The following is a 24,449-nucleotide window of genomic DNA, read 5'->3' as shown; positions in this document are numbered from 1 at the left end:
CAAATCTCCCATTCGTTCTCAGCTCGATTTGCACAAGTTTCCCATTTGCACAGAACAAGCAGCCATCACAAACTGGAACAGGACACAAAACAAGCAGTGAGGTGATATTAGGAGAATCCTGGCGAACTGGAACATCACTCGTTTGCTCATCCCTACCTTTGCCATTAGTTCTTTTGCAATTCTTCTAGATCTTATGAAGCTTTAAACCAATTTCGTTTAACTCTGGTGAAATACAAGCCCTACAGCAGTAGGGGAATTTTGGTAAAAGGAGACAATGGCACACTGCAAATGAAACTTTGGGTTGGGATTTGCACCTCCTTGTTCCTATCTCTACTTCGCAGCAACTGAATCTGCATTTGGAAAGAGTCTGGCACAACATTTGCACATCTCACTACAGCACAGTGGCCTGCCTATGGGGACTGTTGAGGGCAGGGATCAGGAACAGCCAACTTGGTTGCAATCCAGGGTGGAGGAAGGATGTTGAACCCATCTCTGGAGAAGTGGAAGAGAGAGACAGAAGAGACTGAAGGGAGAGGGGGAGAGAAGAGCAGACACCGTCTGTCGGGCTTAAGAAGCAGAAAGCCAGGAATTTAATCAATGTCTGGGGACACGCAGGAGGCAATGACGCAAAGAAGAGCTTCACCAGTATGGATTCAACTTATCAGTGTAATCCAGCACAATGGCTAGTTGGTGCTAGGCTCTCTCCCTGCTAGTGCTCTGGGGAAAGAGGAATCTGGCTCTGTGCGTGTGTTCGTTCCTACACAACTGAGCAAGAAGTATATTTTGCGTGTGTGTTTCATTACATCTGACTGAGGTTATGCGAGGCCATGCAATCCTTCAGCAATAATAAAGAAACCAACGCTCTTTCAAGTTGCTTACTTAGCCAACAGTAAAGGTTAGGAGTTTTCGAACGCCACACTTCTTCCTGTTCAACTCCCACACCTGCATCTTGTCCAGACAGTAGAGCTCAGATTTCCCTAAGGAGCTTATTTAGGATGGTATCTTTGACCCCATGTTGCCATCTGGTGTTCGAGTAGAGAATTACACTCCTGCCACAAATGTAGAGATATTTTAATTTTGGCAAAACTACATTGCACACCATAAATTGTTGTTTTAGGATAGGTTTACCAAACAACGAGAAGACACGCTAGCCAAGTCTGCTTTTGTGCCTTTCTTCTAAGGTGCAGAAATCAGCAGGTGAGGCTTTTTACATCATGGAGATAAGCATGGTCACACCTCTACAGCTATCTACAGATCAAGCTAATTGAGTGGTAAACGTGTCAAGTGGTTGTTGCAAACACACACACACACACACACACACACACAGAGTCTTCTGACACCTTAAATAATGTGTTGGCCTTTATAATCAAGTTCATGTGAAAGGCACAGCTAAAAGCTGGTGGAAAATCTGGCAGACCTATTACTTAAAATTAGGATGATTCCCCCTTCTCCATGGATTGATGTAGGAGGCTAGAATATCTCTAAGCATGTGCAGAGTTCCCTTCCCCAAGTCCCTAAGGCCAACCCCTGTGCTTCTAAGGGGTTGACAGGGATTCTACATTAGGAAATGCAGCTTCCTGATAGGGTCGCCTTGGATCTTTTCCTTTATTTGAAATAATTTTATCCAGCCTTTCAAATCATATTTCTCAGGACAGCTTACAACAGCACATTAAAAACATATATTCTCCCACTAGAAAGAAGATACATTTTCTACACCTAGCAAGTGAAAGGAAAGGGGCATGGTGATTTACAAAAAAATAAGTCCTATAGCATGAGCTGTATCTTCTGTATTTAATTAAAAAAAAACTTTGATCAGGAAAAATAAATCATACAGTAACAACAACAAAATCCATTGCAATTAATAAAACATACTCAGCAGCATTAAAATCAGTCATGCTAACAACCATTTAAAAATCCAAAACCATGAAAAGCCCAGGAAAAAAGCAGTTTTTACCTGATACCTAAAAAAACCCACATTCAGCACCAAAGGACAACATACGGAACAAGACTACCACAGAAGAGGCACCACTACTGAGAAGGCCCTACGTCTGGCAGCTGCCCATATCACTTCCAAAGGTGGGGACACCTGGAGACAGGCTTGCAATTAACATACTCTAAACCAGGGATGGGCAGGCTTCAGGATTGCAAAATCTACTTTGTTTTTTACTAGAACCGTGAGATCAACCAACCAGAGCCAGGTAGAAAATGGTGGCCTGGGGGCAGAGCCAGGTACAAAATGGTGGCTTAGGGGGCGGAGCCAATTATCTACTGCTCCACATGAGCCATGCAGTGGGATGACAAATCTAGTTTCTACAGATCAGATCTTCTAAACACCTAATTTGGGGTGGGTGGGCGTCTTTTAATCGTTGCTATTTTGGGGAGCCAGAAAACCTTGCTGGTCTACTGTAAATCATCCAACAAATCGGTTACCAGTAGACCCTGATCTACCTTCTGCCTACACCTGGCCTAGAGATTCCAGACAGGGATATGTGCACATAGCCCAGATTGCTGGGGTCTGCTGGAGAGGACCGCGGCCTCAGATGACATTCCCAGGGCGTAGATTGGCTGGGGACAAGCACTCCAGCTTCACGGCATTTGTCTGTGGCGGCTTGGAGTCTTGAGCTGCCTTCGAAGCTGCAAGTTTCTCCGGTGACATTTCGAGACCAGGGGGAGGTTGCTTGAGAGCTGGGATCGAGAGGGTCTGGATTGGTTTAGGGTGGGTTTGAGAGGGCGCTGGGTAGACATAACCATCGGTCTCGTAGAAGAACCAGTCATAATCCTTTGGGCTGTCCAGGAAGAGGGCTGGGAAGAAAGTGAGAGAAAAAACTAAAAGATCTTGTGGATCATTCCATCACGTTACTACACACTAGGTGCCATGTGTGATCGATGGCACATGAAGCCACTCCACATTCAGGTCATACAGCCTGGCACGTGATGATTGGCAACGCCTTTCCATGGGCTCAGACGAGGGTTGTTTTTAGCACCTGCTACTCAAGATCCTTTTTGTAAAAGAAGATGGAGAGGACAGAACCTGGGCCCTTCTGTGTGAAAAGCGTGTGTTCTACTGCCAAGCCAGTAGGGGCTGGTGGCGCTGGTGTCAGAGGGGCTGTAAATCCACTCTGGGTTCCAGTCAGAACTCTAAAGGAGCTATCCAAGGTGCTGAACCCATTTTGGGAATAACGTTCAGCATCTGGATAGCTCCTTTAGTCTTCTGGCTTGTTCTGGCTGAAACCCAGAGTGGATTCACAGCCTCCAGCCTCCACTGCCCCAAGTTATGGTCTGTCCCAGCAGATCCAGTGCTACATACTCCATGTGAACCTAACTGGGAATAACTCCATCCTGTTTCCATATTCTTTCATGGTGAATGAGCAAAATCTTGCAAAGCTGCTCTTTACCACCTCAGACCACTGGTCCATCAAGCTCAATCTTGCCTATGTTGTCTGACAGCAGCTATCCAGGGTTTCAGAAGGGATGGATGAATCTGTCCGTTTCGGTTCCTCTCATTTTTCCAACCATCAGTTCATCTCGAATTTCTCCAGTCTTAAATTCATCTTGTCCCAAACTGCAAAGTTTTTTTTTATAAGCTTACATACAATTCATAACTCTTTTTCTGCACATTTCTCCTAATGCATGCATTTTTGCCTAATGTGCACATTTTTTGCAAGCAACTTTCCTAATTTTACATGTTATTTCCCTGAATATATGCATTTTTGCATGCATTTTTGGAGTGCAGAACCTCTGATCCGGGCTCAAATCCAGCCTGCCTAGGGTCCCAATCCAGTCCGCTGGGGTTCTCCAGAAGGCCACACCTTCTTCACCTGGCCTCTGGTCATTTGGTGGCTTTCAAGCTTTTGTGCAGTTTTTTCCCCATCCTAATTCTTATTTATTTATTTAAAACATTTCTTGGTCGCCTTTTAGGGCAGAAGCCCTCCCAAGGTGGCTTACAGCAATAAAATACATAAAATAGTTATAATATTAAAAGTAATAAAAACAACAATAAAAGCCAACAATAAAACCAGCAACAATTATAATGGCAGTAACAGCAACATTAGCAGTCATATCAAGAGAAGGCCACGGTAAACTATTAAGTTTTCAAGGCCTTCTTAAAAGCCTGCAATGAGAGAGCATGGCAGACCTCCAATGGCAACTTGTTCCAAAGGTGTGGAGCCACTGCAGAGAAGGCCCTCTCATGTGCAATCACCCACCTGAATGCTCTCATGGGTGGGCAAATGAGAAGGGCCTCTCTTTCTGATCTTGGGCAGGCTGAAATGGGTGAAGGCAGTCCTTCAAGTAACTTGGTCCCAAACCGTTTATGGCTTTAAAGGAAAAAAACTAGCACTAAAAGGTTTTGAAATGCCTCTCTTAAGGCTTACTGACTGGCAGGAAGAGATTAAGCTAAAATATGCTGGTCTTTTTTGGTCCTGCCCCTTTTGCCTTTGGCCCGCCCACCACTGGAATGCAGGGGACCCAGGGCTTCTTCACAATGGAATTTGGCCCTTGGATCGAAAGAGGTTCAACACCCCTGACATATATGCATAAATGCAAATTTAGAAAGAACAAATTTCATGTAAGGCACAAATATATGCGTGTTTAGACAGAAAAAAAGTCCTATCATACCCAGGATGCCTCTGGCCAGCCATGCTGACTGGGGCACACTGGGAATTGTAGGACTTTCTTTCTATTTAAACACGCGTAGGATTGCAACCTTAAAAAGGAATACCGTAAACCTCACCACAGTAAGGAATTCTAACCAGGTGACCTATGTGCCTGCTCCGTCCACTGTCCAGGTATCAACTCTCAATGGGCAACTTTAAGGCCCCTGCTGCTCTCCTGACTTACGGTTCTTTGACTTTAAACCAGACTTGGGTTCGGTGGCCCATGAAATAGAGGACACCTAGAACAGTCCTCTGACAGTTCTTTAAACAGAGGACTGCCCTCTGTGAAATAGGACACCTGGGCACCCTACTTCCCAAAGGCCCAGGTGACCACACTTACCTGGGTCATCAAATCCATCCTCATATAGGCGGTGGTGGGAAAATGGCTCCTTCTTGGACCCCCGGCTGTAGGCACAATAGACCCCAATGAAGAGGCATAGCAGTAGCCCGCAGACCCCCAGGAACAGCCCCATGGCATGGCTGGCTGCCCCATGAGGTTCCCCCACTCCCAGTTGCCCTGTGTAGGGAAGGAAAAAGAATGATGTTACACAGAGAGCATAATGAGTCCTGGCTCCCAATTTCCACTTACTATAACCTGTTAGGCCCAAATCCAGAGAAGCCAGGAATCACACACCTCACCTAACGTACCAATCTCATTAATCCTAGCCTGCCTCTCTGGCCAATCCAACCCTACTGATTTCACTTTTTCTGTGGGTGCTTCCAGACGAGGCTTTTATCCTGCAATCGCCCTGCCTCATTAACAGTTTTACAGTGTGTCAGGGCCAGCGTAAGGGTAGGCGTGGTTGGGCACCTGCTGAGGGCCTACCCCCCAGCAGGGGCCCACTGACAAGACCCACCTCCAAAGAGAGTCCAAAAATTTAGGCAGCTGTAGTGATCCTTATCAACAACCCCCTTCTGGCAATTTTCACTTCCATCAGGAACAGGTCTTTTGTGAAGCAAACGGGTCTTAAATGCCCATTCAAGACCAAGCAAAATACTTTGCATGACAACATGGAACAATATACTGTTGCTAGGAAAATACATTCTGCCTCCCCCCTGCCCCCACAGCTACTGTGAAGATTGCAGCTAAACCCAGAGGGAACAAGGAAGCCTGAGTGGGGTGGCAGGTGAGATCAGCATCCCTGCTAGTAGAAAAAACAGGCTCTGCACTGCATCCCTGCGAACCCTGGCTCCATTACGCCCCTGCAAAGGAACAGGAGGCGTGGTCTCCAGACCACCAACGGTTTGATTATCAACCTTTTCTGATAACTGAATCCTTGCTGCATTATTTAGGGCTGCCTCTCTGGCTTTTGTCAGATACCTTGCTTATATTTAAATAATACGTACAGATTGCAAAATCAGAATTAACTGGTCGATTTTACTGAAGATCCTAAAAGAAAGTGAAGTCCCTGTTCCATAGGAAACCAAGGTTGCCTTTACATTAAAGTAACAACCCACAGTCCTCCCGTTGTGAAGCCTTTCTGAGTTTACAGCAGGCTCCTAGAAAGAGACCACGTGATTGCTGAGAGGGGGAGCTTTTAATTTTCAAGGTTCCATAGAACTCAATGAAACTGCGCCATCTAGTGGCTGTTTAATCATGTAACATTCTGACTTTTAAAAGATTGTTCATTAGTTCTGGATCTTTTTGAGATGGAATAAGCAGGAAATACCTCTGGATGTGCCCTGGAGGTTAACGATGTCATGAAAAGGACCTGCAAACATCCGTGAGTAAGCAATCTCAATAGCAGGATAAAAGCTCCATGTGAAGGAACCCCAAAACGACTACTAATCATTAGAATAAAAGGTCTTCCTGAATGTTCATCTCTGTTACCGTAACACACTAGGCTGGGCCAAAATGGCTTCTAAAAATCAACAAGTTCAAGAGCCATCAGTATTGTGAATGATCCAGATTGAGAAGACATACTGACATTGATTTTAGCTGATTTTGGCTCTATGCTGTTAGAAGGAAAACTGCATAAGCGGTCACTCAGAAAAGGCATACAAGCTTTTCCTTTCCATTTGTAAAAAAAGCCTTAAGGAAGGAGCTGGTATATGCAGCTTGTATTCCAAGTGGGCCCTTAAAGAGTCCTAAATTCCCAAGCTTTCACTTGCTTTCAGCCCCAGATATCCAATTAGCTGGGACCATGTTTTAATGAATAATTAAAGCTTTAGGATTAATTGCACCAATTAATTAATTCTAGCCTGCAGTGGAGGCTGGTGCCTCCAATGTCAGTGGGGCGGTGAATCTGCTCTGGGTTTCAGCCAGAACCAGTCAGCACTCTCAAGGAGCTATCCAAGGTGCTCTGATGTCAGTGGGGTGGTGAACCCACTCCGGGTTTCAGCCAGAGCTCTCAAGGAGCTACCAAGCTGCTCCAATGTTAGTGGGGCAGTGAATCCACTCCAGGTTTCAGTCAGAATTCTCAAAGAGTTATCACCTTGGATAGCTCCTTGAGAGTTCTGACTGGTTCTGACTGAAACTTGGAGCAGATCCACTGCCCCACTGACATCGAAGGCACCAGCCTCCATTGCTAGCCTACACATCTTGTTATGATCTTTCTCTGGCTCATGTTGACAGTAGACTTCGGAGAATGGTCTACTGCAATCCCACTTTACAGGTACGGCAACTGGGGCTGATAGAGGCCAGACTCCCAAGCCTACCCAACAGCCTCATGGTTGACCTTGGATGTCTGTTTCCCAAGTCCAGGTTCCATTGCCTGCAACCCATCCGACCCCAAGGATCCCAGCTTCAAACACACCATCAGTGGCTTGTCACAAACCCAACCGTCCCTCCACGAGACACCAAGAGACCTGGCTTCCATCTTGCCTTCACCTTTTGGTTTGATCAGCACAATTGCCACGCCCCCAGAGGCAGCTTCCCACTGCTGATGCCTGCCGTAATCCTCTGTATCCAGGCCAGGAAATTTGAAAGGAGCAGCATCTTGGGGCAGCCTTTGCGAGTGTGTGGTGGAGACCGCGGTTTCAGTCTGGTTCTGCTGAGGCAGGGAAGGTTCAGATGGAGCTGTAGTGCCTGACCTGGGATCTAGAAGAGACTCGGGGTCTCGTGTGGATTCGGGGAACGTTGGTGGGGTGGAAGACCAGCTGGTGGGGGAAGACGATGGAGAGGAAGGAACGGATGTGCTGATAGATGCCGGGTCAGCAATACTGGAGCTTGTATGCAGGAGTAACAGTGGCCAGACTAGAAGGTGGCCTGGATTCATTTTCAGATGGACAGTCCCAGCAGGGAATTTCTGCAAAGGCAAACAAAATGCTTACAAAGAGAGCAACACCAGTGGAGGAACTGTGCCTCTCCCATCATGCTCTACTGCACACAAACCCACAGAGAGACTTTTCACACATGATGCAGCAGCAAATCCAGATTTGCCCCCACAAAATGTGTAGGAACTGAGGTCTGCGTGTCAACAGGAAAAAGGTCAGAGCAGCAGTTTTTTGTGGGGAGACAGATGCAAACTGAAAGAGACAGGGCCAAGTTGCCCTCAGCAAGCATCTGAAAGTGATTCCCACCCCAACCCCCTAGAAATCTGATGGGGGAGCAGTAAACTTTGGAGTGTTACGCGCTGAACCTCCACTAATGCTCAAGTTGTGTTCAGGACTCCAGCCAACCGTCCCCTCTTCTCCCTACCCCGTTTTCTGCATTTTTTCCCAACTGTCACTCAACTTTCCATGACTGCTGGGCATGCTTTGTCCTCATAAGGCAGTTGGGTGGGTGTGTTTGTGTGTGTGGCAGATCAAGCAAATATTTCATATTTGCATGATCTTAGCCCTGCTGCTCGATTAGGAAATTCTATAATTAAATGCCTCCAAGACAATTCTGGAATTAAAAATGGGATCCCAATGCCTAATATCACCCAGTATGGGCTTCTGACCCAAGAGTAATTACATTGTCTTAGCTCTGAGGTTTGCCAGATGCACCAGGCAATTAGAAATAGATCCTTTTATTGTTTACATAGGAATCCAGATAAGGAGATCTCAATGTTAACTTTAGGTTTACAACTTTCAATTAGTAGAGCCTCCTAAAGTCATTAGGTCAGATGGGCCATCAGATAAGTGACCAAGAGGCCTCACTGGAGACTCCAAATATGTAAGAAAAACAAGCTCACAAGACAGGATGATATCAAGTGAATAAGTTTGTGTCAAAAACATACCTGAAACATGTCAAAGAAAGTTAAGATGTTTGGATAAGTATGTTGGTATGCACATTAATCTTGATAAGAAACTTCAGAATTTGATACTCTTATTTAGACATATGAAGATTTAGAGTAGAAAGGTTATCTTTGGAATTCTTGGGTAGGAAATAGAAGTTATAGTAAAAAATAGTTTAGACATATTTTATAGCATCCAAAAAGTATATTAAGGAGACTCAGAACATGCAACAGAGGAAGCTATCCTTTAGGGTCAGCATTACTACAACGTGTTGCCTGTAGAATCAGTCTGGTAAGCTTGGTATTATCGTTAAGAACTAGCAAATGTACTTGACTCTGCTTAGAAGCCTTGTTTAAGAATGATGTTAGATGTTTTCATGTGTTTGAATCTATGCATGCATAAGCTCTTGTATTTAGTACTGTTACACTAATGCTTCGGAGTAGAAGACAAAATCTTGTCTGAGAGTGTTTCTTAAGAACTAGAAATCTGTATTACCCATATCAGAGTGAAGTATTGAATTGGCTCTAGATGGTATCTGGTTGTGAGGGGAATTTGACTGCATACAAAGTAGACAGGTGATCAATGGTCAACAACATACTGACAATATAGTTTGGGAGAACCGCTGAACCAGGGCATATGCCACATGTGAGCCCCCTTAGGTTTTTAAAAAAGTTTTGTTTGTGCTTCTGCAAACCCCAGGGTTCAGCTGAGCATGCTGATACCTCCCCCAACCCTTGTTTCTCAATGGCCCTGTTTTGGCTAAATAGCCAGCACTTACCACTTGAGTTGACTATTAGAGGGAGCTATGGTATGATACGATGATGAAGGCACAGAAAAGGGTTGCAGGTGCAATCCAGACTCTTTCCCCCTGTGTGGTCATTCACCCTCCATTGTCATCTGTGCAGGGCTAAATTTTATTTTCAGGCTTCCAAAAGAAAGAAAAAAAGAGATTTCCGAATTTGGCCTTCTTCCCAGTACCAGAAAAGTTCATGGACTCTGGACTATAAAACAGGAGTGTATTATACCTCTGTCATCCAATATACACATTGTAAGTGTTTACTTACATTTACTTGACGTAAGACATTTGCAATTCATCGGCTATTTCATGTGAAGGAGTAATATTTTATTGGATATAAGCAGCAAGTCTCTGTGGGCCAAAGCAGATATGTGTAACAGTTGCCTTGTTTGTTTGTTTTTAATGAAAGCAGCCATAGAAGGCTGCAGACTTGACTGGAAGAGCAGAAGAGGCGGATGGGGTGCTTATCCCCTTCCCCACATACTTTCCTGTTAAAAAGAATCACCCCCCCTAAGATGCTTTCCGCAAGAGAAAAAAAGGTACAGATGCGAGAAGAGCAATTCTGACTGGGTAGAGAGGGGACACGTTTCAGCACCTTATCTAATGAAAAGTAGCCATGGGAGGCTGCAAATATCATTTTAAAAAATTAAAAAGCCACTGAGACACTTACACGGGCCTGCCATAGAGCATGTAGTTTGATAGTTGTACGTACAGGAGGTGAACATGAAACCAGGCAGGACACTAAGCCTCTCACCACTTCTACCAGAACCCCTAATCTTTGCTACTCTAGTAGACGCAACCTATGTCACTGCAAAACTACTTCTCAACTCCATGAGGACTAGAAGCTTGCTTCTTCTTTTTTGAACCTGGGAATCTCAGCAAGCCATATTCTGTGCTCCAAATATACAACATATGCAAATGTGCTCCAAATTCCAACTGTTGTCACTGCACAAGGATGCCGCTAGTATGCAAAATATGCCTGGCGCGTGTGCGTGCGCATACACTATCTGAAGTAACAGAGAAAGGGGGACTGAGCAGTTTACAGGTCCACCGCAGTCCTGTCATTCATGTAGCAGTCCCACAAACAGAATCTATAAATGACCATGTAAGCCACCTTGAGTTCCTTGCAAGAGGAAAAAAAGCAGGATATAAATGTAATAACTAAATATAAATGACAAAACTGCTGGGGTCTCAGACAGCCTGGATAGCCTTGTGCTCTAGCCCCAATTTGCAAGGCCCAGCAGGGAACAAAGAAAATGCCACTCTGCTCATGCTCAGAGGCTCTCTTCACTCTTTACCATGCTCCATAGCCTACCATTCCATCAAAACAAGTTCCTGCTACTGGCCCTCAAAGATAGCTCTGATTATGGAAGATTGTTTTCCACAGGCCCTTCTGACAAAGGAGTGGCACAACCCTGGATACAAAGCAGTGGGCAAACTCTCCTGTGTCTCAACGGAGGCCCCGGGGGCACCTGTTTACAGTTTTCGTCTACTGTCACCTCCCTGCCATTAGCGAGAGAGAGCCATTGTACTTCTCAGAGCAATTCTACAAAGCAAAGCAGCTTTGGAGAACTAGCGTTTAGGGAATGCTGTTCTGAAGGGCGAGAGCTATCCCAGAACTGAGAGCAAAAACGTACCTCCCCGGATGCTACTTCCAGGTCATTTGTCCAGTGAAACTTCCTTCCAGCCTTGACCCAACCTGGCACCCTCCGGATGTGTTGGACTACAACCTCCATCACCCCCAGCCAGGGGATGGTGGAAGTGGGAGTCCAACCTGTATGAAAGACTGCTTATTGTAGCGGTGCATGTTCCAAACGTCTCTATTTGCTGGTCCCTGGTCAATGGTGCCCCTTTTGTCTTCGTTGAAATCTGGACTAAGATCAGGTCAGTGGGGATTAAAAGGCGCCCAGAATGAATGACATGTCATAAGCCTAACAGAAAATACCAGAGAGTTCTGTGGGAACACAGAGCTGTGTTTACTGAAAAGGTTGATTTGATTAGGATTTACCCAATTGGCTGACCGGAGCCTGCGTTTTGTGATGAGTTGAGTTTAATGATATGGCAGGCCATTCAGAAAATTGACTGGGTAGCCTAGAGATCACTCACTCTCAGCCTGCCTCACGGGGTTGTTGTGAGGATAAAGGCAATCCCACTGATGCCACCCAGAGCTCCTGGGAGAAGGGCAGGACAAGAAGGTGATACACTCACCCCTCTTAGGGAATCAAGCCACCACAAACTTTCACATCTGTCCACAAGAACAGTTAAGACTATGTCTTGGCTCCCTCTCTTTTAAACTTCGGCGAGCTGCTGAGACATGGGTGGGCCACTTTTTTGTTTTGTTTTGGCCTACAAGTCCCATCATCCCTAACCGCTAGCTGGCTAAAGCTAATGGGAGTTGTAGACCAAAATGTCTGGAGGGCCCCAAGTTGCCCACCCCTGTGCTAAGACCTTCTTATTTAGCCCAGCTTTTAGTGGATGGTTCCCTGACATCTGACCTCCCTGAACTGTTGCTATGCTGAATTGTTGCTATGCTGAATTGTTTTATTCTGCTCTTAATTTTGTTATATGTAATTTATTTCAGTAGTTTATGAACATTTCTGCAAGCCGTTCAGAGTTTATTTTATAAAGAAAAAGTAGAATATAGATTTCTAAGCAAATTAATTAATGAAAAATTCATTTTAAGCTCAATGCAGGGCACTCATTTAAACCTAGAATGTATAGATGCAGGGTAGAAAGCATGGGAGACACCGCCCATTTTAAAGTCCTATGTGTATTCTAATCCAAGGATGGGCAGGCTGAAGGTAGATCTGGATACTGGTCGATCTCCGAGTGATTTGCAGTCGATTGGCAAGGATTTCTGACCCCCAATTGTTTTAACAACAGCCACAATAAAAGGACCCTGTCCCACTCAAAACTATACTGTTGAAATGAAGAAAGGTTGGTGTAAAGAGGAGTAGATTTTTGTGTGCAAGGACTGTGAGATCCATTCAGTTCTGGTACTCAAAAGAAATTCCTGGGCTCAGAATTTGCCAAGTCTAATAGTGCAATCCTATACATGTCTACTCAGATGTAAGCACCACTGTGGGACTTGCTTCCAGGTAAGAGTGTTTCAGATTGCAGTTTTAGCGTACACGTTTTGCGTCAGGTTCTGTTAGGTGAATCTTGGGGCTCTAGTAAAAACAAAACAAAACAGAACCCACAAAACTGAAGTCTTCAAAACTTTGTTCTAAACACTGTAGGTTTTTATACTATGCTTTACAGACAAGGAAGTGCTACTTTGTAAAAACAGCTCCTGGGACTCAGTGGTTTCCTAAAATTGACCTGCTCTTGGTGTTAACTGGTTTGTGGAACCAGGCTGCTGGATAACTTCTTTAAGCACACAGCTCATGTGTATAGAAATGGGTTTCACACAGGGACATTCGCTAATTTCATATGCACTTCTGAAGAGAGTTCAAGCAGGGTGCTTATGGTGCCTTGTAATTAAACAGGAGATGATGACTATCTTAATAAAATTAATTTAATAAAAAGTCAAACACTAACTCACAAAGATGAAGAGACATAAAAGTTCCCAATTGAAAATTACATTTAATCTCTCTACGTCAAGCTTCCCCAAACTGGAGCTCCCCAGATGTGGTAGAGTGCAATTCCCATCATCCCCAACAAGGCCATGCTGGCTGTGGATGATGGGAGTTGCACTCCAACATATCTCAAGGACACCAGGTTGGAGGAGGTTCCTCTAACCACTACTAAAGGGTTTCTAGATACCTGGATGGTCTCCGCTAGGTTGTTTTGAATGGCATAAACAAAGAGAAAAGCTTAAAGAATAAAGTACATACATACCGCCCAGTACAAGACAGAGTCTCTTCTCTTCATTGAACAATTGCCTAAGGAATAGGGGTAGAGCCTGGTGATGCTAAAAGAAACAGCTTGCAGCCAAATGTAATAGTATAGGAATACAGTGAATGGCCCCACCCCAAACATCCTAGCCGCCCTGCCCCTGGGAAAAGAAGAAGCTAACAAAACATATGCCCTGGGAGAGATCAGCTTAGCAACACAACATGGCATGGTTTTATTTCATGTACAAATCGGTCACATATGCAGCAGCATCTATCCAAGCCTTTCCTCAGATTATGGAAAAGAGACTAAATATCATTTGCTTTTATGAAGAACCACAAAGAAAAACTCCAAGCAGCCAATGGATCTCACCTATATAGTTGCATGTAAAGAGGAAAAAAAGTTAAATGTACTATCCTCTCTGAATAACTAGACTTAAACTTAAGGTATTTTTGTTTGCATTTCATTCATATCAGTTAATTTATTATATTTCTATACTGCCCCTTAGCTGAAGCTCTCTGGGTGGTTCACAGAAATTAAAAACCATTAAAAATACATTATACAAAGTGTAAAACCATTTACATAAAACCATATAAACAGACAGCACACACACAGGCAACATACAGTCAGGGCCAAAAATATTGGAACAAGGATAACTATTTTGGCAGTTGACCTCTGTACACCACCACATTGAAGTTGAAAGGAAACACACCCAGATGGGAGCGAAGTCAGGACTTTCAGCTGTAATTCAAGGGGCTTGACAAAAGTGGGGCACTAGCCATTCAGGAAGTACAGCCAGTGGCATACCCCCCCCATCGTTGGTGGCTCATAAGTAATGGAACGAATGGCCAGCAAGCAGCTGCATGGCCAGGTGTGGCCTGTTTCCTGGGTGCCCCATGACCAATCAAGCAGATAACAGGCCTGGAGGTGGTTCTGAGTGTTACATTTGCATTTGGTAGCTGTTCCCTGGAACTCCCAACATGAGGTCCAAAGAGGTGTCCATGCGAGTGAAGGAGGCCATAATTAGGCCGAGGAAACAAAATAAACCCATCAGAGATATAGCAAAAACAGTGGGAGTGGCCAACACAACAGTCTGGAACTTCCTGAAAAATAAGGAATTAACTGGCAAGCTGAGCAACAGCAAAAGGCCTGGAAGACCACAGAAGACAACTCAAGTGGATGACCGCAGAATTCTGCTCATGGTGAAGAGGAACCCTTTCACAACATCTAGCCAGGTCAAGAACGCTCTTGAGGAGGTAGGCATGTCATTGTCAGCATCTACAGTCAAGAGACAGCTTTATGAATGTAAATACAGAGGCTTCACAACAAGGTGCAAACCACTGGTAACGCTCAAGGACAGGCCAGATTAGCCTTTGCCAGCAAACACCTAAAAAAGCCTGCCCAGTTCTGGAATAAGATTCTTTGGACTGATGAAACCAAGATTAACTTGTGCCAGAATGATGGGAAAAGTATGGAGAAGGAAAGGAACAGCTCATGATCCAAAGCATACCATATCATCTGTCAAACATGGTGGAGGCAGTGTTATGGCATGGGCATGTATGGCTGCCAATGGAACTGGGTCCCTGGTGTTTATTGATGACCTGAATGCTGATAAAAGCAGCAGGATGAATTCTGAATTGTATAGGGTTATACTTTCTGCTCAGATTCAGCCAAATGCTGCCAAACTGAAAGGACACTGCTTCATATTGCAGATGGATAATGACCCAAAACATACAGCAAAAGCTACCCAAGAGTTTCTCAAGGCAAAGAAGTGGGATGTTCTTCAATGGCCAAGTCAGTCACCTAATCTCAACCCAATAGAGCATGCTTTTCACTTACTGAAGACAAGACTGAAGGCAGAAAGACCCACAAACAAGCAGCAGCTGCAGTAAAGGCCTGGCAAAGCATCTCGAGGGAGGAAACTCAGCATTTGGTCATGTCCATGGGTTCCAGACTTCTGGCAGTCATTGACTGCAAAGGATTTTCATCCACGTATTAAAGGTGATCCTTAAGTTTGAGATGATGTTGGTTTGTTCCATTACTTATGAGCCACCAGCGATGGGTGTGTGTGTATGCCACCCGCTGTACTTCCTGAATGGTTAGTGCCCCATTTTTGTCACACCCCTTGAATTACAGCTGAAAGTCCTGACTTTGCTCCCATCTGGGTGTATTTCCTTTCAACTTCAATGTGGTGGTGTACAGAGGCCAACTGCCAAACAGTTATCCTTGTTCCAATATTTCTGGTCCTGACTGTATATCTAAAAACAATCTTGTAAACAACAAAAGACAATCCTGAACTTGATTAAAAACCCATTATATGCTGCCAAATGCTTTGTATGTATATATGTTTGTCAGTTTTTGTATTTAGAAAATTAACTTAGGGTGCAATCCTATGCACGTTTAGACAGAAAAAAGTCCTACAGTTCCGAATGCTGGGAGCTGTAGGCCTTTTTTCTGTCTGAACAGGCCTTTAAAGGCATGATTGTGCCTTTAAAGGCTTAACAGCACAGTTGTGTTAATATTCTACCCCCTTTTTACGGATGGCTGTAAGTAGCAACTGCCAAAGTTCAGTTTGGGTTTCAAAGGAAAGGAATAAACTTGCTTCGTTTATTCAGAAAAGATTTAAATATATAGAGTTTTGGTTTAGAGGGGGAAAGGAAATAACTATTTAAAAACACACACACAAAACCCAATCAGCATTCTTAGAGATCATAGTTACTCCCCTCAGACCATAGACAGACACACAAATACAGACACACACACATACACTAAGCAGAGTATAGACAGCTACTCAAGCAGCAGGCACTGAGGGATAAGGGGACAGTGGTGGTAAAGTGTGAGAAAAAATAACTGTGTGTGTCATGCAGTTTGCCATGCAACCCCTGAGCTACCCTGCTGCTTAGGGAGCAGCATGTTAATCCCCTGCATTTACCCTGTAGATCTGATGTGGACCAGCGAATCTGATGCTCAACCTTTACATTTGTAAATAAACTCAAATGTCACAAAATGCTCATAGGCCTCCAGTGACCTCCTTCAAGAGGAAGTCAAATCAACACTGCTTAGAGAAGTGAGGTGCAAATAACAATACGCAGGAGTTGGTTTACACACAGTCAGACCACTGGCCCAGTGCTGCCCACTCGGGCCGGCTGCACTCTCTAGTTCTGCAGGCCAGGGTTGTTCCCAATCCTGATGGCCACGACACTTTAGCTGGAGATGTGGGAGACTGAACCCGGGACTTGCCACACGTAAAGCTGGTGTGCTGCTACTCAACTGTGGTCCCTCCCTGGACATGGGTGGGCACTCAGTTTCCGGGAGGCTAAATGGAATCCAGACATTTCATGCAATGAAACACTGTATGAAATGAAATGTTCTTTTTAAATATATGTTGCCTTTGTGTGTGCTGTCTGTTTATATATAAATGGGTTTGCACTTTATATAATGTATTTTTAATGGTTTTTAATCTTTGTGAACCACCCAGAGAGCTTCGGCTATGGGGTGGTATAGAAATATAATAAATGAAATAAAATGAAACAAAAGAAACTGAGCAAATGACAGAAAGAATGCAATCAAGAGAGGGAGAACACTGTCCTATTGTGCCAATACTGAAGGAAGATTCAAGAAAAGCAGAAGGCCAAAAACTGGGCTGTAGCCAGGAGGCCCAGAATGTTGTTTTTGAAATGATGATTTCAAGAACCACACTCTGTTTTAAATGAAAGCCATGGTCTCCAAGGACCCAAGTTATATATACCTGCCCAAGTACTAAGATTGTCTTCAGCAGTCTTTCCGCGGGAACCCCTGCCAAATCAGGTGAGACAGATGGCTACTAAGAAGAGGGCCTTTTCTGTTGTGGCACCCTGGTTGTGGAGTGAGCTTCCCAGAGAGGTTTGCCTGGTGCCTAAGTTGTGGTATTTTTGGCACCAGGTGAAGACCTTATTTGCTCAGGCATTTTAGTCTTTCAGTTTCTGTTTTAAATCAGTTACTGTATTTTAAATCATTGCACTGCTGCTAGGTTTTATTTTGGTACTTTTAAACTTTTATATTACGTTTTATCGTGTTGCATTTTATGGTTTTAATTGTTGTGAACCACCCAGAGAGCTTCAGCTACTTGGCAGTATAGAAATGTAATAAATACATTAAAAAGTTGGCTAGCATGAATTCCTGCAAAGGGGAGGATCTTCCAAACAGCCACAGTTTAGATATACCTCTCAGTGCAAGAGGCTGTGAATTGTCAAAGTACCCCTCAAACATTCAATCCAGAGAAGCGATAACAGATGCAAGGAATGTTTATTTGGATACACAGTAACAATAATGACAATAGTGGAGTGGGGTTGGGGGGAGGATTTAGCTATCCGGAAGGATTCCATCGCACGCTTCCAGTTAGTGAAGCTGGAAAGGACGACTGCTGCTGCCCAGAGCTGACCATGCAGCCCCCAGAAGGAGGAACACTGTAATGCTTAGTAGGACTATAACAGCCATCAGCCCTCCCGAGAGACGTCCGGAGACATCTATGGATCGGAAGCTTTGGGGAAGATCTAATATGGAGGGCAGGGAGGGGGGAGGGGAAAATGACAAGAAATGAAAGGACACGATTGTTTAGCAGTTATCTAGAGAGAACAGCCTCTTTAACATGCTTCACACTCCAAGAAAGGGGTTAAACAGACGTTAAAATGACTTAAACAGAGGTTAGTTCCTGAATAGTCAGGGGCTCCTGATTCTACTGGAAATTAAATGGGAAAAACAATCATATGAACACAGGTTTTAAAGCAGACTCAGATCAATGCGTGTTATGCTTGTGATTCCAGCATCATCTAAGAAGGATATCTAAGAAGGAACTCTTAAATCTAAGAAGGAAAAACAATAGATTTTGCTTTCAATTTAAACAAAGGTTCATCCAGCAGTAGCAGGCAGACCTGCCAGTGTGATTAGGTATAATTAGGTTTGAGTAGACCCTAGCCCAACTTGCTCCCAGAGGGAACAATACCCCATTGCAGAGCAACTCATTTGGAAAAGTGAAAACCTCTTTTTCACCTGGATCAAGCTAGCGGTGACATTGGAGTTCTCTGGTCAGGAATTTCCTCTTTTTAAAAAATGGTTCTTTACTCAGTAGTGCCCCCATGCAGTTGCTCTGAAGATAGAGAAATGGTACAGAGTGAAAGGATATTTTAATCTTTGCCACCCAACCCCCAAACTAACCCCTACTTCTTCAAGCTGCTATTAGCTCTGTGGGAGAAGGAGTGGCGGGGGGGGGGGGGGATCCCCTTCTAAAGCCATTCAAGTTGATGGCCACCACTGCATCTTGTGGTAACGAATTCCATAGTTTAACTATGCATGGTGTAAAGAAATGCATCCTTTTATCTGTCCTGAACTTCCCACCATTCAGCTTCATTGTATGTCTAGTATTATGAGAGAAGGATTCTGTTTCATTTTCTTCCCACTATGCATAATTTTATACACCTCTATCATGTCCTTCTTTCCCCCCAATCTGAAAAGGCCCAAATGTTGTAACTGCCAGCAGGCTAGTAAACTGGGGGGGTGGGGGGGACAGGCTAGTAACTTTTGTGGGCTAATTTACAAGGCTGCCATGTTAAGGATGATCAGAAGTGGTGCTCATTAAAGGACGGAGGATGTCATCTATTCCCTACTTCCGGACAATGTCCCTGCCCCTGCCCCAGCCCCAGCCACTGTTCCTCTCACCTCGCGTGTGGAAAGGCCAGGACCAGTTCGTTGCAGCAAGAAGAGTCTGGTCTTTATTGTAGAGAACGTAGCGGACACTGTCCAAGTGGAGAGATAAAAGGGACAGATTTGGGGATGAAGGACTCCACTCTCCTCCCAGAGGCCAACCTATCAGGGGCTAGATCCAGGATCTGCCTTCCTCAAGAGAAAGGGGCCCACTCGTGGAAAGGCCCTCTGCGATTTTGGGGATCCCCCCTCCCCCACACACATCACAGTTCACCCCATTCAGCAGGGTCTTCTGACTCTCTGTGAACTATTTTCAGGGGGCTGGAGAGGCTGTTGTGGGAAGGAGGGGGAGATCCACTTCCACCCAAGAAGGTGACCCAGTGGAAATCTGGATCTAACCACAGATGTTTCCCCTGCCCATCCTCCAAGCAGTTTAGAGCTGCATACATCATATATTATATTATTATTATTATTACATTTATATCCTGCCTTTTGTCTTCTTGCAGGGAGCCCAAGGTGGCGTACATAATCTTCCACCTCTCCATTTCATCCTCACAACAACCCTGGGAGATAGCCTCTCCCTTCTACCTCACAGGGTTGTTCTGTGAGCATAAGCCAGGCTGGAAGCTAGTGACTCGCCCAAGGTCATCAGCTAGGCTTTGTGGTTAAGCAGAGATTTGAACCCAGGCCTCCCCAGTCTAAGCTGGACACCTTTTGCCACTATAGCACATGGGCTGTCTTTGACCTTTGGCATCTCAGCCTCCTAATCTTAAAAAAACCTGGTCATCCAAACCCATGCCTCCTCTGCATCTCCTGCTGCAAAGCCATTCGTCCTGTTCCCACAGTGAACCTTGCCAATGCGGTAAGGCACCACGCGCCCAGTGCCCTGTCCTATCAGAGCCTGCACAAGCAGCTACTGGTCTGTTCCCCATCTGGTGCTGTCCAACGGCCATGCTGGCTGGGACGGGCATTGCAGTCCAACACACCTAACAGGCACCAGGTTTGGGAAGGCTGTCCTATCTATCACCTGGAAATGAGAATCTGATGTGGGGAAGGCATTCGGCTACCTCTATTTGCCTACGATAATGCTCTCCTTGTCTATTTGAAGGTAAAGCAGCTCCTCTATTCCAAGGGTGTTAAACATCTTTCAACCTGAGGGCCACATTCCAAGGGCCACATTCCAGTATGGAGCCAAAGGCAAAAGGGGAGGAGCCCAAAAACAGTGGGTACAGAACGTTGACTATAAGGAACAGGGGAATGGAATGGAATCTCTTGAAAGAAGGCCTGGCTAGCTGGCAAGCACCCTGAACAGGGACACTCCACCCTGCAACATTCTGTTGCAATTCCTACTTGTATTACAGAAACACCGTAAGTCTCCAGTGCCATCCCCTTGAAAGGAAAGCAAACCCAGGTGAAACGCTGCCCCCTTCCCACTTCAGGGTGATGGCAGCATGAGACAGGACTGACAGCCAGGTGACACCATATCCCCTCATGCATAAGACGTCTGCCATAGGAGACAAGCTTAGCTATTCAAAATCTCTTTCACCTGTACCCCTGGCCAGGAAGGACTGTTTTGATGCAGCTGTCATTAAGGCAAACTAAGTTGGGTCCCATCTCATAAGCGAGCTCTCCTGCGATCAAGGGCTCCTTCATCATTGGAACACAACGGGGAACAGGGAACCTCCGGCCAATCTTGTAAATGCCATTATCCCCTAGAAGGAGAAAAAAGAGAGCACTCCACTTGCTCTACTGTTCCTTAGAGAATCTAGGAGTGATGGGAGATCCCTTTAAACTAGCCTTTTGCAACCCAGTACCCTCCAGAGGAGTTGGACTACAATCCCTATCATCCCCAGCTGGCACAGAAAGAAAAAAAAGATGCATTTCCCTCTCACACCTGAGTTATCTGGAATGGGTTACAACAGTTTCCATAAACAACAGGGATGCTACATTTTCAAGAATAGCACCGACAGGAGAATTTTTGACGATGCAACTCCTCCCACTGTGGCAAATGCAGCAGAGAAAACAGCTTACCTTGTCTACACCATTTTGAAACTAGAACAGTCCCGGCCTGTACAGAACCAGCGGGGACCCTGGGACCCTCCATGTGTTGCTGGATTCCAACTCCCCTTATCCATGACAGCCACACTGACCAGGGCTTGATAGGAGCTGGAATCCAACAACCTCTTGAGGCCCCCAGGTTTCCCAGCTCTGCCATCCAGGATACGGCGAGTGGAGGCTGGTGGCTCCCATGCCAGCAGGGCGATGAATGCGCTCCGGGTTAACCAGTCAGAACCCTAGAGGAGCGACAGCGCTGAAACCCAGAGCACATTCATCACCCCGCTGGCATGGGAGCCACCAGCCTCCGCTGGATACAGCTACAGCCCTACTGGTCATTCCCTGGAAGAGTCTCGTCCCCAGAGTGAGCAAAACTGAAACGAGGCACAGAGAAAGCCCTTTATTATTTTCTTTTATTTATTTCATTTCTCTAGACAAGAGGAGGCTAGGGGATGTTGACCTGGTGTTGAATGGGGTACGGCTACCCTTGAAAGACCAGGTCCGCAGCCTGGGGGTCATTTTGGACTCCCAGCTGTCCATGGAGGCTCAGGTGTCAGCTGTGAGCCGGACAGCGCTGTATCAACTCCATCTGATATGGCGGCTGCACCCCTTCCTTCCCGACCATCTGCTCCCATCGGTAGTACATGCCCTGGTCTCCTCTCGTTTAGACTACTGTAATGTGCTCTACGTGGGGTTACCCTTGAAGACGGTTCAGAAGCTGCAGCTGGTACAGAATGCGGCGGCTCGCCTGATTAAAGGCAGCCGCCGGTGAGATCACATCACTCCAGTGCTGAAGGAGTTGCACTGGTTACCAGTTGTTTTCCGGGCCAAATTCAAGGTGATGGTTTTGACCTTTAAAACCCTATATGGTTCCGGCCCAGCCTGTCTTAAGGAGCGCCTCCAGCAGCACCAGACAGGCCGCTTAACAAGATTAGCCTCGGATGGCCTTCTCTCTGTCCCATCAGCCAGGGCAGCTAGACTGGTGGGGACGAGGGAGAGGGCCTTTTCTGTATTGGCCCCCACTCTGTGGAACTCCCTCCCTAGGGAACTCCGTCATGCCCCCTCTTTAATGAGCTTCCGTCGTGCATTAAAAACGTGGCTGTTCAGGCAGGCATTTGGGGTGGGTTAGGGTATTTTAGAAAATGTTTTTATTGTAGAATTTTGTTTTATTGTATGTTGTACATCGCCCAGAGTGGCTGGGTGACCAGCCAGATGGGCGATTAATAAATTAAATAATAATAATAATAATCTACCACTCAATAGCCAAAGCTCTCTACGCGGTCCACAAGAATTAAGCCCTTGGCAACGTTCTGCTTTATCCTACCCACCCCTTCCAGTACCTGCTGGTTTCACCTCCACCTCTATGGCAGCCGTCCATCGGGAGGCCTGGCTGGGATCCAAGGTGGCTCTGGTCCATTGTTCATACAGGCAGTAGGCTGGGCGGAGCCAAAGGAGGGTGGAAAGCCGGGAATCCCCATAGTACAAGGATATGGGATAATCTAATGGGTAGGAGAGAAGAGGGGGAAAATGCAGGTAGATGGGGAAATCGCTCAGAACGAGGGGGAAGAGATGTGTAGGAACAGTGCTGGCTCCAGGTTTTGTTGGGCCCTTGGGCAAGACACCGTCAGTGGGCCCCTCCCTCCTTCTCACCACCATTGTCACCAGCTCCTATTCTTCCTCCTCCTCGCTACCACTTGCTTGTTTGACAGGTAGAGAGCCAACAGGTAAATAGGCTGAAGCATCTGCTGCTGCTCCTTCTCACCACCACCGTTGACTGGGCTAGAGTGAGAGGCACGGGAACAAGCAGGCTGCCAAGCTGAAGAGGAGGAGCAAGTCCTGGGGGCTCTTGTTAGCGGCCCCTGCTGGTATGGGCCCTCGGCAGGAGCCCAACCATGCCGACCCTTGACACCGGCCCTGTGTAGGAATTATGGTCTCCCTAGAACCTTGTTCTCCCCAACCTGAACGACCTCCCTACCCCGCACATACATTTCCCACAAAGCCCGGTTCCCAGCATACTTCATTCCAATGCATACACCCCTACTGACTTTCCAGAATCCAGCAGTCTAAAAAAAAAAAACAATTTAAAAAACAAACTTTTTTTTTTTTAAAGCCATGTGCTGCCTAATTAGTCAGGGACAACTTTTTATAGTCACTTTGAGAGTTCTTAAGGTTGCAAGCCTAACCCACTTACCTGGGAGTAACCACTTACTCTAGTACAATGCACTCTAAACCAACCGTTGCAGCCCTGGTGGTGCAAAAAGAGTAAGGCAGGGATGGGCAGACAGCAGATGAGGATCTATTGGTAGATCTCTGGGTGATTTGCAGAAGATCAGCAAGGGTTTCTGACTCGCAATTGTCTAACACTAGCAACAACTAAAAAGCTTCCCCCTCCCCCCATAAATTAGTGTATGACCACTGAGACCACTGTTGCATCTGGCTCCAGAGAGTGAGCCTCAGAGTCGTAGTAAAAAAAGAAGTTGATCCTGGAAGCCTAAAGTGCCCCACCCCTGTAGTAAGGTAAACAAAGAGTAACTATTTCCTATGAAACAACCCCAAGAATGCGCCTTAAGTCACTCACCTAGGACCAACAGGGAAGCTGACCCAAAATATAACAAAGGGGCTATGCCAAACAACAGTTTTATCCGCTGCATCTTTGAAACAGAATAGGCAAACCCCAAGATACGTTCAGGGTCTCCTTGTTATATAGACCAGTCTCCCAATAACACCACAGCTACAATAGATAGGGAGGGGAGAAAGGAGGCAGGGGCAGCTGGGGGCGTTTAAAGGAAAAGAGAATCTGAAATGAGGTGTGCTTATTCTGAAGGAAGTTCCATTGAATTCAGTGGCTCTTAATTTCCAAATAAAGGTGCTTGAGGTTACAGCAGTGCGGTTGAACGGTGTGCTTATACTTTGAAATTAAGGCTGCAATTCTATACTCATTTACCTGAGAGTAAACCCCATTGAAGTCAATGGGACTTACATCTGAGTAGACAGGGATAAGATTGCACTTTAAGTCGTAGGCAAGTTCCCCTTCATGGATCACTGCCTTGTTGTGGCGAAGGGGCTTGCGTAACTCAGTGAAGCCATAAGCTATGCCGTGCAGGGCCACCCAAGACGGACAGGTCATGGCAGAGAGTTCTGACAAAATGTGGTCCACTGGAGAAGGAAATGGCAACCCACTCCAGTATTCTTGCCAAGAAAACCCCATGGAACGTATCACAAGGCTAAAAGATATGACGCTGGAAGATGAGCCCCTCAGGTCGGAAGGT

The 24,449-nt window shown here is 45.7% G+C and overlaps 2 protein-coding genes across 2 annotated transcripts; both read right to left on the bottom strand.

Annotated features, from left to right (window-relative positions):
• Positions 1-1,773: 1,773 nt before the first annotated feature.
• Positions 1,774-6,138, bottom strand: GFY (golgi associated olfactory signaling regulator). Its single transcript, XM_084808448.1, has 3 exons — positions 6,003-6,138; positions 4,996-5,172; positions 1,774-2,802 (listed from the first exon to the last, which is right to left on the bottom strand). Exons 2-3 carry the CDS (start codon positions 5,126-5,128, stop codon positions 2,537-2,539), a joined length of 399 nt encoding a protein of 132 aa, XP_084664574.1. The 5' UTR covers positions 5,129-5,172; positions 6,003-6,138; the 3' UTR covers positions 1,774-2,536.
• An 11,685-nt stretch (positions 6,139-17,823) lies between these two features.
• On the bottom strand, positions 17,824-23,831 carry LOC146342003 (uncharacterized). Its single transcript, XM_084807758.1, has 5 exons — positions 23,759-23,831; positions 22,521-22,679; positions 20,672-20,837; positions 19,108-19,217; positions 17,824-17,978 (listed from the first exon to the last, which is right to left on the bottom strand). Exons 1-5 carry the CDS (start codon positions 23,829-23,831, stop codon positions 17,824-17,826), a joined length of 663 nt encoding a protein of 220 aa, XP_084663884.1.
• Between the last annotated feature and the right edge of the window lie 618 nt (positions 23,832-24,449).

The sequence above is a fragment of the Heloderma suspectum genome, chromosome 6, assembly GCF_057233095.1.
Source record: "Heloderma suspectum isolate Gila_16-S chromosome 6, 16-S_ref, whole genome shotgun sequence".
In the NCBI taxonomy this organism is placed as follows: Eukaryota; Metazoa; Chordata; class Lepidosauria; order Squamata; family Helodermatidae; genus Heloderma; species Heloderma suspectum.
This window is presented reverse-complemented; position numbering and strand designations above follow the sequence as displayed.

Bases quoted from the DNA above. Each gene is read 5' to 3' on its own strand.
- LOC146342003 (XM_084807758.1), bottom strand. From the start codon at position 23,831: ATGCAGCGGATAAAACTGTTGTTTGGCATAGCCCCTTTGTTATATTTT. The intron at 20,838-22,520 runs GTACTGGAAGGG...TTCTCCTTCTAG, and splicing joins GGTGGAGGTGAAACCAGCAG to GGGATAATGGCATTTACAAG. The intron at 17,979-19,107 runs GCAGGGACATTG...CCTCCATATTAG, and splicing joins TGGCTGGGGCTGGGGCAGGG to ATCTTCCCCAAAGCTTCCGA.
- GFY (XM_084808448.1), bottom strand. From the start codon at position 5,128: ATGGGGCTGTTCCTGGGGGTCTGCGGGCTACTGCTATGCCTCTTCATT. The intron at 2,803-4,995 runs GTAAGTGTGGTC...CTTTCTTCCCAG, and splicing joins GGATGGATTTGATGACCCAG to CCCTCTTCCTGGACAGCCCA.